Source organism: Telmatherina bonti, assembly GCF_933228915.1.
Source record: "Telmatherina bonti genome assembly, chromosome: 3".
Classification (NCBI taxonomy): domain Eukaryota; kingdom Metazoa; phylum Chordata; class Actinopteri; order Atheriniformes; family Telmatherinidae; genus Telmatherina; species Telmatherina bonti.
Window position 1 is genome coordinate 41,976,685 of NC_136621.1, and position 16,780 is coordinate 41,993,464.

Sequence of the window (16,780 nt, forward strand, 5' to 3'; positions counted from 1 at the left end):
AAACAAATAGGGGCTCAGTTTACCTGACCAACCCACCCAACTTGGTAATCATAAGCAGTCAAATTACAGTAGCTGGAGGCAATAAGGTATCTTGAGGCCTAAGCAAAATAAAATCACAACACACCTTTAAAATAACAAAACAATTTGGAAAATTGTACACGGCATATAAAAGACCCTCTATGCCACAGCCTCTATTCCGATCACTTAACCCTGGTGGGGGTGGTCAGAGCAACCTAATTGCCGTAATGCCAATCCTCTAATAACATATGGGGGTAAAATAAGAGTGGGGAAAGAAAAGCAATAACAATGTCTCACTCTCCTTATTCATATATGGGCTCCGTAAAGCATTCGTCCTCGGTTAACAGCCCTGCAGCGTTTGATGTGCACCTTCCAATATGCCTGCTGACGACCAGAGCTGGGGCAGTTATTTTCCTTGCCCACAGACACAGACGGTAGCGCTACACAGCGTCCACTCAAGCAAATCCTACCAGCGCCAAAACACCTGGTGCGATTTCCACAGCTGAAGCTGAGCGACAGACAGCACGACGGAAAGCGGAAGCTGGGTCGCTAGAAACACTCCCGTCTGCTCTGGGTCCTAAAGCCTGTCGACGCTCCGCGTATAGTAGTTTACACACTACATACACACTGCAAAAACTCAGCCTTAAAAAACAAGAAAAAAATATACAAAAATGAGGTAAATGTTGCTGAAAATAAGATAAATTATCTGCCAACAGAACAAGAAAATTAGGCTTGTTAAGACTTCCCTAAACAAGTAAAAATACTCTGAAAACAAGAGGAGTTCTCTGGCATAAAAACTAAGAATTATCTTACCTTTAAAAAATAAGCATGTGTGTACTCAGTTTAAGGTTTTTAATCTTACTTAGATTTCAGTTTTTGCAGTGTAAGAAAATCCCCTCCGAACAGACAATACCCACCCGTTGCACCAACCCAGATATAGATTATTAGACAAAAGTAAATATTCATCAAATATCAATACTTAGAGACAGTGAGAAAATAATACCATAAATTACTCCTCTGAAAGTGGGACCATCCTCTTAACCTCATATAAAACCGGTGGCCAGATATAAATAAATTCATCAGCACAGCCCCTTGTGGTACGTCTCATGTTTTCCACGGTCGAGCTGTGTAAAAAGTCAGTGAGCCACAATCTAAACGTCGGGGGGGGACTCTTCTTTCCATTTCAGCAGTGTCTGCCTCTGAGCTGAAAGAGTTGTTGACTTTCATTCTTATTTAGGTGAGAATATTGTGTCACAGAGCCAAAAACAGGCATTGTGGCATCCGGTCCGATGTCCCCGGTGTATCAGAAAAAAAATATGGATTTCCTAAAATCTCAGAGTTTTGGACAAAGCCAAAACATGTGAGACAAAGTGGCTGTCTCAGATTCACACCAGTCACAATGAGGGTCTATGTCCACTTTAAGCTTTGCTCCTTTTACTTTAGACCAGTGTGATCTGTGAACTACTGTGAACTGGATCACCCGATGTCTTCCACATACTGAAGACAAATGAATATGTTGTAACGCAGATACATACATCCTCTGAGAGGAGCCAGCTCCTCTTCCCACCTTCCTTTCACATGAGTCAGAGGTCCTACATCATAGTATTCATCATGGATGGATGGATGGATGGATGGATGGATGGATGGATGATAGACAGATGGATGGATGGATGATAGATGGATGGATAGATAGATAGATGGATAGATGATAGATGATAGATGGATGGATAGACAGATGGATGGATGGATGATAGATGGATGGATAGATAGATAGATGGATAGATGATAGATGATAGATAGATGGATGGATGGATGGATAGATGGATGGATAGATAGATAGATGGATAGATGATAGATGGATGGATGGATGGTTGGATAGATAGATAGATGGATAGATGATAGATGATAGATAGATGGATGGATGGATGATAGATGGATGGATAGATAGATTGATAGATGGATAGATGGATGGATAGATAGATAGATGGATAGATGATAGATAGATGGATGGATGGATGATAGATGGATGGATGGATGGATGGATAGACAGATGGATGGATGGATGATAGATGGATGGATGGATGGATGGATAGATGGATGGATAGATAGATAGATGGATAGATGGATGGATGGATGGTTGGATAGATAGATAGATGGATAGATGATAGATGATAGATAGATGGATGGATGGATGATAGATGGATGGATGGATGGATGGATAGACAGATGGATGGATGGATGATAGATGATGGATGGATGGATGGATGGATAGATGGATGGATAGATAGATAGATGGATAGATGATAGATGATAGATGGATGGATGGATGGTTGGATAGATAGATAGATGGATAGATGATAGATGATAGATAGATGGATGGATGGATGATAGATGGATGGATAGATAGATTGATAGATGGATAGATGGATGGATAGATAGATGATAGATAGATGGATGGATGGATGATAGATGGATGGATGGATGGATGGATAGACAGATGGATGGATGGATGATAGATGGATGGATAGATGATAATGATAGATGATAGATAGATGGATGGATGGATGGATGGTTGGATAGATAGATAGATGGATAGATGATAGATGATAGACAGATAGATGGATAGATGATAGATAGATGGATGGATGGATGGATAGATAGATAGATGGATAGATGATAGATAGATGGATGGATGGATGATAGATGGATGAATAGATAGATAGATGGATAGATGATAGATAGATGGATGGATGGATGATAGATGGATGGATATATAGATAGATGGATAGATGATAGATAGATGGATGGATGGATGGTTGGATAGATAGATTTCCAAGTAGAAAAAACTCTAAAACCACACGTTTTTCGTCGCCATGGAAACCGAACGGAGAGAGTGCTGAAACTCAAACTCAAACTCAAACATGCGTTTAGGTGATAAAAAACAGTGTCGTTCACATGTCTGATGAGGATTCAACACCGTAACACTGTAGGAAACTCAGAATACTCCAAACACCAGAATAGGAACCCTTTAAGGACCACAGATATACAATTTAGACCAGTACAGCATAGAACGAATTTTTTAATGCCCAATAATAATACCAAAAATGAGGTAATGAAAGCCCTCTATGGTCTTTGTGTCTCTGCAGAACACTTTTGGGAAAACGTGCATTTTTCCCATTCAGTATAATTGCTGAAATGAGCTTCTCAGTGCATCGTGTTGTTCCTGTGTGTCTGAAACCTGAATAAATACGCTACTCGCGAGGCACGGGTCAGTCAAGTTTATTAACTCTGAGTACAGAAATCCTCTTTATGTTTCATCACCTTCACAACTCAACATTTCATACTCGGATAATAAAAATGTGACTTCATGTAAATTCTGATTTAATCCTCGGAGCCGTTTATAAAACTGGACTTGAGGCGGGAGCTAACCTTTCCCTTCAGGACAGTAATGTCGTCATTCTGCACCGGAGGACTGCGTTTCATCCGGTCGACCTGCAGACCGACCAGGTGAGTCGGCGACGTCATGACTTCATGTGACGGTTCCAGTCAGAAATTCCAGTCCAAGTCTGCTCCCAACGACTGTCAGAACTCAGCACTGCCCCCTAGTGGCAACAACCACGGCTACGTAACAGAAGTAGGAGGACGGAGACGTAGGCGAGGGAGCAGAAATGAAGCTTTGGCCTGGTCCTCCATCACGCTAGATCCAGTCTTTCTGCTGTTTTTCCGGTTCTCCAGACTGACTGGTGGTTTTCTATTTGTTCATGTGGAAATGTTCTGACTTCAGAACCTCAGCAGAACACGGACCCGAACAGCGGCGGACCTACAGCTGGTCCAACCCGGCCGTGTCCACCTTGGCTTTGACAAACAGCGTGTCGTCTTTCAGGAACACGGCGTTCCGGGGAGTCTCCAGGGCGTCGAGGGGAATGAAACACGGGAATCCAACAGCTATGTTGCTCGCCGCCGCCGCGGGCTGCTGGAAGCATTTGTTGGTCGGGTCAGGTCTGAAGCTGAGACTCTGGTGGTTCCTGGAACCACTTTGATCCAGAACGGCCAGAGAGACGGTCTGCCTGAACGGCCACGGCAGCAAACCGTCGAAGTCTCCGGGTATGAGGACCACATAAAGGGACAGGTGAGTGCCCCGCCCCTCGCCATCTCCGTTCAGGTATGCCTTGATGGCCATTTTGTAGCCATAGCGTCCGGTGTGGAAAGGAACGCTGCTCAGACACGGCAGCTGGCCTTCCGCTTCGGCCTGCCTCCTCTTCCTGAAGTCTTGGATCTTCCAGATGAGTCTGCCATCGTACGACGTGGCTTCCAGCTCCTGCAGGTGCTGCTTGTTGAGTCTGAGCTGAGCGGCGTGAAGGTCCAGGAGCCCCGACTGCTGCTTCAGGTTCTGCTCCAAAGACTCTGTAAGGACAGCTACACGTTAGCATCAATTATACCTCAGCTAACCAGAGCTAAGCTACGTTATCTAAAGCTAACCAGTACACCAGAACTAAACTGGTCTAAGCCAGGTTAACCAGGGCTAACCAGTACACCTGAGCTAACCTCGGCTGAAGGGGGACGTTCCAGACCCAGCAGCTGAACAGGAATTCTCTGGACCTGGTCCGTACGAGTCTCTGAAATGCTGAGACATGAATATGAGACAATCATGAGACCATTTAGCGCAGGTTTCCTTACCGATGTGCTCTCTGAGCGCCCCAGACGCCAACACGTCCTGCATCACAGCATCCACAGACTTCTTCAGCTGATCCAGCTCATCCCGACCAGAACCAAGTCCTCCAGACCCCTGCTGGATTCCCAGCTGGACTGAGGACAGGGTGTCCTCCTGCCTGCTCAGAGTCCTCTAATCAGAGACAAACACAGTTAGCATGAGCATAGCATTTACTCTTCTGGTGTTTTTGGACGGTTGTAACCAACTTTACAGTGGTGCGTTAGCGCTACGTCACGGTAACAGATTCTGCGATTGTCTCAGAAATTACAGACGATAATATCCCGCTGAGCGATTATTGTCATTTTGAGACAGTTTTCAGCTAAACAAACAATAAAGCCATGATAATGCAGGTTCACCCTTTCTTTGATCAACCTAGTTTAGTTTCTACAGAATATTTATCTGGATGTGCCGACACATCCAGTCTGCTGAACCAGATCAGGATTTCTCCTGCGGTTTCCACAACATGTTTATCTGGAACATCTGGCCTCTAAACACCATGTGACACCGTTTCGGAGACGAAGGGACACCTGGGCGTTGCAGACGGCGTGTCTGTGGTCGCTGCTCTGCTGCAGCAGAGGCTGGATCTCCTCCTGCAGACCGGCAAGCCTTAAAGCCTCCTTCTGGACCTCCTGCTGCCTCGTCAGCGCCCCCTCCTGGAGAACCTCCACCTGACACACGAGCACATGCTTTCTGCTCTGTTCACCAGCGTTCCTCCTGCGACGGTTCGGACCCGTACCTGTCTCTCCAGGTGGACACTGCTCTCCAGGACCAACAACATGTGGTGACTGACGGCGGACTCCTCGTGCTGCTTCACCTCCCCTCTTTCACCCTGCCTCAGAAAACTCATGACGCCCACACCTCCTCATCAGCACCATGTGTGTTCCTGCAGCAGGGGGACTTACCTGGACGGAGCAGCCAAACGTCTGAAAGGGACAGTCGGTGTGAACTTTAGGGCAGGAATCTCTGTGCGCCGTCAGCTGGAGGATGACAACATTTCAGTTTTACAACATGGCGGCTCTGACTCAGCTTTTAGTTAGTTCTGGACGTCTGGAGGCCGTCAGCTCACCTGGTGTCTGGGGACCTTTTGGGAGCAGCCATGGGGACAGTCCTCCTCCACCTGGGGACAGGAGGTCTGGATGTGGTCCTGGAAGCAGGAGGAAGACGGACATGTTTGGTCTGCGGCGCTGGGTTCAGATGGAAAGCTGTTACCTGCAGCAGGTGGAGGGGGAGCGGCTGTCTGCAGTGGGGGCAGGACTCCCTGCGATGAGGACAGCTGCTGGACAGGTGGGTCTCCAGGTGCCTCCTCTGCAGCACCTCCTTACAGCCGGGGTTGGAGCACTGCAGCAGCTCGTACCGACACAGCCTCAGATGCTCCTGCGGGGTTACAGGCGACAGAGCAGAGGGATCGTTTCAGCGTCGTATTCTGCAGCGACGTGGACGTCAGACGTGTCCCACCACCAGGACTCGTCCCCCCCTCATCAGAACATCAGGTCTTCATGCGCCAACAACATGAAGAAGCTCAGAAAGTTTCAGGTTTGAGCTGAACTGTCAGTATCCCGGGTCCACAACCAGGCACCAGGGCATGGACCTGCCCCCCATCGCAGCAACAGATCCAAAGTTGACCAGCAGGGGCGTCCAGCTCTGGCCCTCAGGAGCCCTGAACCTCCAGCTTTCAGATGTTTTCCTGCTTCAACACACCTTGATCATTTTTTCTTAACGCTGACAAACTAAGACCGAAGCAGCGTCTGAAAACGTCTGGTTCCTAGAAGCACCACTTGGCAACCATGCCGACGTGATGGGATCATGTGACGTCTCCTCCCCAAAGCAATGTAAAACCGGACAGTCTGGATCAGAAACTTTCTGCTTGATGCTGATGGATCCTGATGGATCAATCTCATCCAAGCTGGGGTTGATACTGAGAACGTTAAGTTTGCCCTTCGGATGAAAGAGGTCGAGCTTGAGGCAAGGATCCGTGAGGTGGAACTCATGCATCTCAGACTAAGAGCAATGGATTGAGACCCTCCAGGACTTGTCAGAGGAAGGCTACTTTTTCTGAACAGCGCCAGCAGGCACATTGCTTTAGTGCCTCCATTCAGAGAGTGAAGTTGATTCTTACTGCAACACATTTGAGCGTACTAACTCTGCAGGGTGCCCAAACAGACGCCATATTTTGTTTTCTGTTATTTTGAAGGTTTAAATGATGGAAATAAGATGTAACTTTTTTTGACATGTTGTAAGAATGTCTAAACTGTACTTTGATGCCTTTTTGAGATTTTCCATCTTTTTAAAGCTCCTTATTTGCACATTAAAATAATTTTTTACCAGGGGTGCCCAAACTTTGGAGCCCCACTGTATATTAGAGGGTATTGTTTGAATGCAGTGAGAAAACCAGATCCGTATCCTTTGCCTCGCATGGAAGATTGTGTGGACAGGGTTGGTCCAGGGTTGTTAAAGGGCTATTGGCAAGTCCCTTTAACTTTACGTGCATCAAATATATCAGCATTTGTCCTTTTCTGCAATATACTGTGATGCCATTTGGCCTCTGAAATGCCCTGCCACCTTCCTCATGCAGACTCATCCACATGAGAGGTACAGAACTGTGAGGTATATCTAGATGAAATTGTGGTGTATTAATCTACTTTGTCTGAGCACATGACCACTTTGGATGCTGTTTTTGCCAGGTAAGAACAAGTTTCTCTCACCCTGAATCTAGCCAAATGTGCTTTTAAGGCCACCATAACTAATCGGGAAAGAAGTTGATCAAGGACATGTGCATCTAGTATTTTAGAGTTCCCTGTGCCTAAAACTAGATGTGAACTCTGTTGATTTCTTGGTATGGCAGGATATTACCGTGGGTTCTGTCATAACTTGGGAGATGTTGCTGCCCTGCTCACATCCTTGACGAGTACCCTGAAGCCTTTTCATTCTGTTGGTTACTTCCTAAAAAGTTCAGCAAGCATCAGGAACAGTGTAGTACCAATGAAAAAGAAGCCCTTTCACTGTTGCTTGCATTGCAGCACTTGGAAGTGTATCTTGGCTCAAGTTTGATGCCAATCATTGGGATCATAACCCACTCATCTTTTTGTCGCAGATGCAAAACTCCAACCAGAGGCTGATGAGGTGGCCACTGTTGGTGCAGGATTTTAACTTGGAGATTCATCACATAAAGGGGTCAGACAATGCAATGGCTGATGCAATCTCCCGTGTTTATTCCCATGTTTGATTTTAGGGTGGGGGTGTTACGGCCTTAGCAGTATATATTTCTTTTCTTTTGTGTGTTAACAGTTCGATAGTTTTGGGGTTTTTTTTGTCAGGGTGGCTCATCTGTCCTGTATAGGATCTTTTCTAATCTACAGGTCCAAGTGGGATCAGCTGTTCTGTTGGTGTGTCATCTTTTGATTGGCTCCTGTTAAACTCCAGGCATCCCCGGATTGGTCCCTTCCGGTCCCCACAGCTTTGAAGAGTCCCGCTGTTCCTGTGTTCTGGTGGCAGCAGCAGCGATCAGCCTCCCGGTCCTCTTTCTGATTGTCTGGTTCCAAACTGTTGTGAGTAGTCTGTTTTCTTTTCTTATAAGCTCTATCTTTTGTTAATAGATTATTTCTCACAAGCCTTAAACTGTAGGGGTGAACTGCCATTTTTCTTTTTGGGTGATTTCTCCTGTTTTTGTGGTTGGGAGTTTGGGTTAGCAAATATGTTTAGTTTGTTTATTTTCCTGTAGGGCTTGGTTAGCACTGGGTTAAGTTAGTTGATTTTGTTCGGTTCACCCTGACATGTTTCCTTTTCAGGCTTGGTGAGACAGGTGCATCTAGGGGGGACAGGTGTTCCCATGCGTCCTACCTGCAGCTGGTTTAGCGTGACCACCAACGAGCACGTGGGAGAGTTGCTGCAGTACACCTCCAGGCTGGAGATTTCCCGCTTACAGCAGTTATCCTGGAAAACCTGCTGGTAGAAAAGAAACTGTGTAAAGCTGCTCACCTGACGCCTCGTTTCAACACCTGTGTATGAGTCTAACCTCAGCTGGTGAAATCACAGCTCTGTCCACTGGGCAAACTGGGCGGGACAGCGAGGAACTCTCCCTGAAACACAAAGCAGACCAGACGGATGGTAGCTGACCGGTTTAAACCAGCTGACTAAACCTGAACTCATACTCGCAGGTCACATCTGGATCAAGTGTTCTTCTGGACCTTAGGATTCACATTAAATCCAGTATGATGACGATGCAGCGACTGGTTTCCAGGACTGGAGGCCGACTAGGTGGAACAGATGTGGACTGGATGTGGACTAAGTGGACTGGAGGTGGGCCAGATGGACCGGATGTGGACCGAGTGTAGACTGGACGTGTACTAGGTGGACCGGATGTGGACCGGATGTGGACTGGATGTGGACCAGGTGTATACTAGGTGGACCGGATGTGGACCAGGTGTGGACTAGGTGGACTGGATGTGGACCAGGTGTGGACTAGGTGGACTGGATGTGTACTAGGTGGACTAGATGTGGACCGGGTCTTACAGCAGGGCCTGGAGACAGTGGAAGCAGTAGATGTGTCCACAGGAGTTCTGCTGGGGGTTCAGGACGACTCCTTTACAGATGGGACAAATAAACTCGTCCTTCAGCTTCATCACAAACTTCAGGGAGTGCTGGATGGAGGCGAGCTCGGACTCCCAGGACACCACGGGACCCGATGATGTCATCCTGGAGTCCCCAGACTGCAAACTAGATTCCTGGGTTTCTGCTGACGCCATGAGTCTGAAGGAGGACATGGAAACAGAGTTAGAACCCGGTTCCACGATCTGGTGACGCCTGACGGAAGTGATGGACGGCTGGAGGGATTGGCAGGGCCAAGTGGGGCCAAGCAAGGTGGACTGGATGTGGACTGGATGTGGACAAGGTGGACTGGATGTGGACAAGGTGGACTGGATGTGGACAAGGTGGACTGGATGTGGACTATATGGACAGGATGTGGACTAGGTGGACTGGATGTGGACTAGGTGGACTGGATGTGGACTATATGGACAGGATGTGGACTATATGGACAGGATGTGGACTAGGTGGACTGGATGTGGACTAGGTGGACTGGATGTGGACTAGGTGGACTGGATGTGGACAAGGTGGACTGGATGTGGACTATATGGACAGGATGTGGACAAGGTGGACTGGATGTGGACAAGGTGGACTGGATGTGGACTATATGGACAGGATGTGGACTAGGTGGACTGGATGTGGACTAGGTGGACTGGATGTGGACAAGGTGGACTGGATGTGGACAAGGTGGACAGGATGTGGACTAGGTGGACAGGATGTGGACTAGGTGGACAGGATGTGGACTAGGTGGACAGGATGTGGACAAGGTGGACTGGATGTGGACTATATGGACAGGATGTGGACTATATGGACAGGATGTGGACTAGGTGGACTGGATGTGGACTAGGTGGACTGGATGTGGACTAGGTGGACTGGATGTGGACAAGGTGGACTGGATGTGGACTAGGTGGACTGGATGTGGACTATATGGACAGGATGTGGACTAGGTGGACTGGATGTGGACTAGGTGGACTGGATGTGGACTAGGTGGACTGGATGTGGACTAGGTGGACTGGATGTGGACAAGGTGGACTGGATGTGGACAAGGTGGACTGGATGTGGACTATATGGACAGGATGTGGACTAGGTGGACTGGATGTGGACTAGGTGGACTGGATGTGGACAAGGTGGACTGGATGTGGACAAGGTGGACAGGATGTGGACTAGGTGGACAGGATGTGGACTAGGTGGACAGGATGTGGACTAGGTGGACAGGATGTGGACAAGGTGGACTGGATGTGGACTATATGGACAGGATGTGGACTAGGTGGACTATGTGGACTGGATGTGTACTAGGTGCACTATGTGGACTGGATGTGGACTATATGGACCGGATGTGGACTATATGGACAGGATGTGGACTAGGTGGACAGGATGTGGACTAGGTGGACTATATGGACCGGATGTGGACTAGGTGGACTATGTGGACTGGATGTGGACTATATGGACTGGAGGTGGACTGGATGTGGACTATGTGGACTGGATGTGGACTATATGGACCGGATGTGGACTATATGGACCGGATGTGGACTATATGGACTGGATGTGGACTATATGGACAGGATGTGGACTAGGTGGACTATATGGACCGGATGTGGACTAGGTGGACTATGTGGACTGGATGTGGACTATATGGACTGGAGGTGGACTGGATGTGGACTATGTGGACTGGATGTGGACTAGGTGGACTGGATGCGGACTAGGTGGACTGGATGCGGACTAGGTGGACTGGATACGGACTAGGTGGACTGGATGCGGACTAGGTGGACTGGATGCGGACTAGGTGGACTGGATGTGGACTATATGGACAGGATGTGTACTAGGTGCACTATGTGGACTGGATGTGGACTATATGGACCGGATGTGGACTAGGTGGACTATGTGGACCGGATGTGGACTATGTGGACCGGATGTGGACTATGTGGACTGGATGTGGACTATGTGGACTGGATGTGGACTAGGTGGACTGGATGTGGACTAGGTGGACAGGATGTGGACTAGGTGGACAGGATGTGGACTAGGTGGACTGGATGTGGACTAGGTGGACTGGATGTGGACTAGGTGGACAGGATGTGGACAGGATGTGGACTGGATGTGGACTAGGTGGACTGGATGCGGACTAGGTGGACTGGATGCGGACTAGGTGGACTGGATGCGGACTAGGTGGACAGGATGTGGACTAGGTGGACAGGATGTGGACTATATGGACAGGATGTGGACTAGGTGGACTATGCGGATTGGATGTGGACTATATGGACTGGAGGTGGACTGGATGTGGACTATGTGGACTGGATGTGGACTATGTAGACTGGATGTGGACTATGTAGACTGGATGTGGACTATGTGGACAGGATGTGGACTAGGTGGACAGGATGTGGACTAGGTGGACAGGATGTGGACTATATGGACTGGAGGTGGACTGGATGTGGACTATGTGGACTGGATTTGGACTAGGTGGACTGGATGTGGACTATGTGGACTATGTGGACTGGAGGTGGACTGGATGTGGACTATGTGGACTGGATGTGGACTAGGTGGACTATATGGACTGGAGGTGGACTGGAGGTGGACTATGTGGACTGGATGTGGACTATGTGGACTGGATGTGGACTATGTGGACTGGATGTGGACTATGTGGACTGGATGTGGACTATGTGGACTGGAGGTGGACTATATGGACTGGAGGTGGACTATGTGGACTATGTGGACTGGAGGTGGACTGGATGTGGACTATGTGGACTGGATGTGGACTAGGTGGACTATATGGACTGGAGGTGGACTGGAGGTGGACTATGTGGACTGGATGTGGACTATGTGGACTGGATGTGGACTATGTGGACTGGATGTGGACTATGTGGACTGGATGTGGACTATGTGGACTGGAGGTGGACTATATGGACTGGAGGTGGACTGGAGGTGGACTATGTGGACTGGAGGTGGACTATGTGGACTGGATGTGGACTATGTGGACTGGATGTGGACTATATGGACTGGAGGTGGACTGGAGGTGGACTATGTGGACTGGAGGTGGACTATGTGGACTGGATGTGGACTATGTGGACTGGATGTGGACTGGAGGTGGACTATGTGGACTGGATGTGGACTATGTGGACTGGATGTGGACTATGTGGACTGGATGTGGACAGGATGCGGACTATGTGGACTGGATGCGGACTATGTGGACTGGATGCGGACTATGTGGACAGGATGCGGACTATGTGGACAGGATGCGGACTATGTGGACTGGATGCGGACTATGTGGACAGGATGCGGACTATGTGGACAGGATGCGGACTATGTGGACAGGATGCGGACTATGTGGACTGGATGCGGACTATGTGGACTGGATGCGGACTATGTGGACTGGATGTGGACTATGTGGACTGGATGTGGACTATGTGGACTGGATGCGGACTATGTGGACTGGATGCGGACTATGTGGACTGGATGCGGACTATGTGGACTGGATGCGGACTGGAGGTGGACTATGTGGACTGGATGTGGACTATGTGGACTGGATGTGGACTGGAGGTGGACTATGTGGACAGGATGCGGACTATGTGGACTGGATGTGGACAGGATGCGGACTATGTGGACTGGATGCGGACTATGTGGACTGGATGCGGACTATGTGGACTGGATGCGGACTAGGTGGACTGGATGCGGACTATGTGGACTGGATGCGGACTATGTGGACTGGATGTGGACAGGATGCGGACTATGTGGACTGGATGCGGACTAGGTGGACTGGATGCGGACTAGGTGGACTGGATGCGGACTAGGTGGACTGGATGCGGACTAGGTGGACTGGATGCGGACAGGATGCGGACTATGTGGACAGGATGCGGACTATGTGGACAGGATGCGGACTATGTGGACAGGATGCGGACTATATGGACAGGATGCGGACTATGTGGACTGGATGCGGACTATATGGACTGGATGCGGACTAGGTGGACTGGATGCGGACAGGATGCGGACTATGTGGACAGGATGCGGACTATGTGGACAGGATGCGGACTATGTGGACTGGATGCGGACTATGTGGACTGGATGCGGACTATATGGACAGGATGTGGACTAGGTGGACTATGTGGACTGGATGCGGACTGGGGTGATGCGGGGCCATGCTGGAGGGGGGGGGGGGCAGTCAGCAGGAAGGAAAGAACTGGCAGCTTTGTTTCCGAGGAGGATTTGTTTTGAATTGTCCCGAACAAACTAAAGTATCTGGAAAATCGTCCAGGGCGTCTCGTGTTTGGACATACTGAACGAGACGTCAGGTTGATGTTTATGTTCATGTCGATAAACAAACTGATACCAATAATTTCCCCATTTTACGTTTTAAAACCGAAAATTATGGAGAACAATCTCTTTCTTGCTGCTGGTTGTGAGATGACGTCATCAGTGGGATGACATCATCACTGATGCGGACTAGGTGGACAGGATGATGACATCACTGATGATGTCATCAGTGGGATATACAAAGGAAATGTTATATTTGCCACATGAATGTTAAACTGGGAGTGAAAACGCGTTTTTCATCTTTAAATCTGGTGCGCGTTAGCTTGCGTGTTAGCATTAAACTCGACAGCGCATGGCGTGTTTAAAAGATCACGTTAAGAGTTTTCATCACATCAGTATTTTTTATCAGTGAGATCAGAGTAAAAACTGGACATCTCTGATGGTTTAATCTTCACATGTAGTTTCTAGAAGAGGAAGTGACGTCATCGGCCGCAGCTCTGAACGTTTTCAGGTTTATAAGAAAACAGCTGATCTGATTAAATATTCATATTTTATCTGTAAAGACAAAAGTTCTAAAAATAATTTTATAATATTAAATTTCATATTATCATATTTAATTTCAGTGAATTCCGCCTGAATTACGAATCAAAACTGCTGACAAAAGATTTTTATTAACCTAAAATCGCAGCAAACATTAATATGAAGATTAAAGACACTATTTTATTTCCTATCTATGCTCTGATGGAAATGTTTAATAAAGCAAATCTGGATCCGAGACCAGGTCTGGACTGGCAGATCAGTTGCAAGTTCAACCCATCCGGATCTGGGTGTGCAGGTGGAACCAGGTCCTGGGATCTGGGTCTGCAGGTGGAACCAGGTCCTGGGGTCTGGGTCTGCAGGTGGAACCAGGTCCTGGGGTCTGGGTCTGCAGGTGGAACCAGGTCCTGGGGTCTGGGTCTGCAGGTGGAACCAGGTCCTGGGATCTGGGTCTGCAGGTGGAACCAGGTCCTGGGATCTGGGTCTGCAGGTGGAACCAGGTCCTGGGGTCTGGGTCTGCAGGTGGAACCAGGTCCTGGGGTCTGGGTCTGCAGGTGGAACCAGGTCCTGGGATCTGGGTCTGCAGGTGGAACCAGGTCCTGGGGTCTGGGTCTGCAGGTGGAACCAGGTCCTGGGGTCTGGGTCTGCAGGTGGAACCAGGTCCTGGGGTCTGGGTCTGCAGGTGGAACCAGGTCCTGGGGTCAGGTGGACTTGAAGCGTTCGGAGTCCCGGTTTTCCCGCCTGTTCCGGATCACTTTTACTTTCATTTTCCTTCTCTGTTCCGTCATTTTTCAGCTTTAACTTCGTTTCTTACCTGCTGCGGAAAATGCCTTGCTCAGCGGAACCCCCGCAGCGCGCGCAGCGGGTCCACGTGACGGACCAAGGGACACCTGGAGACCAGTGGGAAGTGAAGACGACCAGGAAGAACCGAACCTGCCGGAGAAAGCGCGTGCTTAGCCACGCCCCCTGCTGCGTGACGACAGAGACGTCAGTAGATTGTTTCATCGTTTTATTTTTTGGGGTTTTTTTTTTATTTTTTTTATTTTTTTTTTTAAACAAACTTTGACGGCGATGTGTAGATATGACATCATCACTCAGCAACGTCACAGCAGCTGCTGCATAGCGGCGTCTACCAAGCAGACACGGTCCCAGTATCGACCTGTTCCGGACCACCGAGCACAACCTGCTATCAGGTCTACAACAGAAAGCTGTGGACGAGACCTGTAGAACATCATCCCTCCATCATTTATCCATCCATCCATCATTTATTCATCCATCATTTATCCATCCATCCATCATTTATTCATCCATCATTTATTCATCCATCCATCATTTATTCATCTATCCATCATTTATTCATCTATCCATCATCCATCCATCCATCATTTATTCATCCATCCATCATCCATCCATCCATCATTTATTCATCCATCATTTATTCATCCATCCATCATTTATTCATCTATCCATCATCCATCCATCCATCATTTATTCATCCATCCATCATCCATCCATCCATCCATCCATCATCCATCCATCCATCATTTATTCATCCATCCATCATTTATTCATCCATCATTTATTCATCCATCCATCATTTATTCATCTATCCATCATCCATCCCTCCATCATTTATCCATCCATCCATCCATCCATCATTTATTCATCCATCATTTATTCATCCATCCATCATTTATTCATCTATCCATCATCCGTCCATCCATCATTTATTCATCCATCATTTATTCATCCATCCATCATTTATTCATCTATCCATCATCCATCCATCCATCATTTATTCATCCATCCATCATCCATCCATCCATCCATCCATCCATCCATCATTTATTTATCCATCCATCCATCATCCATCCATCCATCATTTATTCATCCATCCATCATTTATTCATCTATCCATCATCCCTCCATCATTTATACATCCATCCATCCATCATCCATCATCCATCCATCATTTATCCATCCATCCATCATCTATCCATCATCTATTCATCCATCCATCATTTATTCATCTATCCATCATCCCTCCATCATTTATCCATCCATCCATCATCCATCCATCCATCCATCCATCCATCATTTATCCACCCAACCATCATCCATCCATCATCCATCCATCATTTATTCATACATCCATCATTTATTCATCTATCCATCATCCCTCCATCATTTATCCATCCATCCATCCATCCATCATCCATTCATCCATCATCCATCCATCATTTATCCATCCATCCATCATTTATTCATCCATCCATCATCCATCCATCCATCATTTATTCATCCATCCATCATCCATCCATCCATCATTTATTCATCCATCCATCATCCATCCCTCCATCATTTATTCATACATCCATCATTTGTCCATCCATCATTTATCCTCTCATCCATCCATCATTTATCCACCCATCGATCATTTATCCATCCATCCATCATCATCCATCATCCATCCATCATTTATCCATCCATCCATCATCCATCCATCATTTATCGATCCATCCATCATTTATTCATCCATCCAACATCCATCCATCATTTATCCATCCATCATTTATTCATCCATCCAACATCCATCCATCATTTATCCATCCATCATTTATTCATCCATCCAACATCCATCCATCATCCATCCATCCATCCATCATTCATCCATCCATCATCCATCCATCA

General features: G+C 47.7%; 1 protein-coding gene across 1 annotated transcript; it reads right to left on the reverse strand.

The window, feature by feature from the left end:
- Nucleotides 1-3,838: 3,838 nt before the first annotated feature.
- Nucleotides 3,839-15,094, reverse strand: traf5 (Tnf receptor-associated factor 5; the record flags this gene model as incomplete). The annotated part of the gene is made up of 11 exons (XM_079264287.1): nucleotides 3,839-4,422; nucleotides 4,696-4,861; nucleotides 5,257-5,397; nucleotides 5,466-5,558; nucleotides 5,602-5,706; nucleotides 5,796-5,873; nucleotides 5,939-6,103; nucleotides 8,567-8,668; nucleotides 8,742-8,805; nucleotides 9,239-9,475; nucleotides 14,904-15,094. The coding sequence occupies 11 exons, from the start codon at nucleotides 15,092-15,094 to the stop codon at nucleotides 3,839-3,841; spliced, it is 1,926 nt and encodes a 641-aa protein (XP_079120413.1).
- Between the last annotated feature and the right edge of the window lie 1,686 nt (nucleotides 15,095-16,780).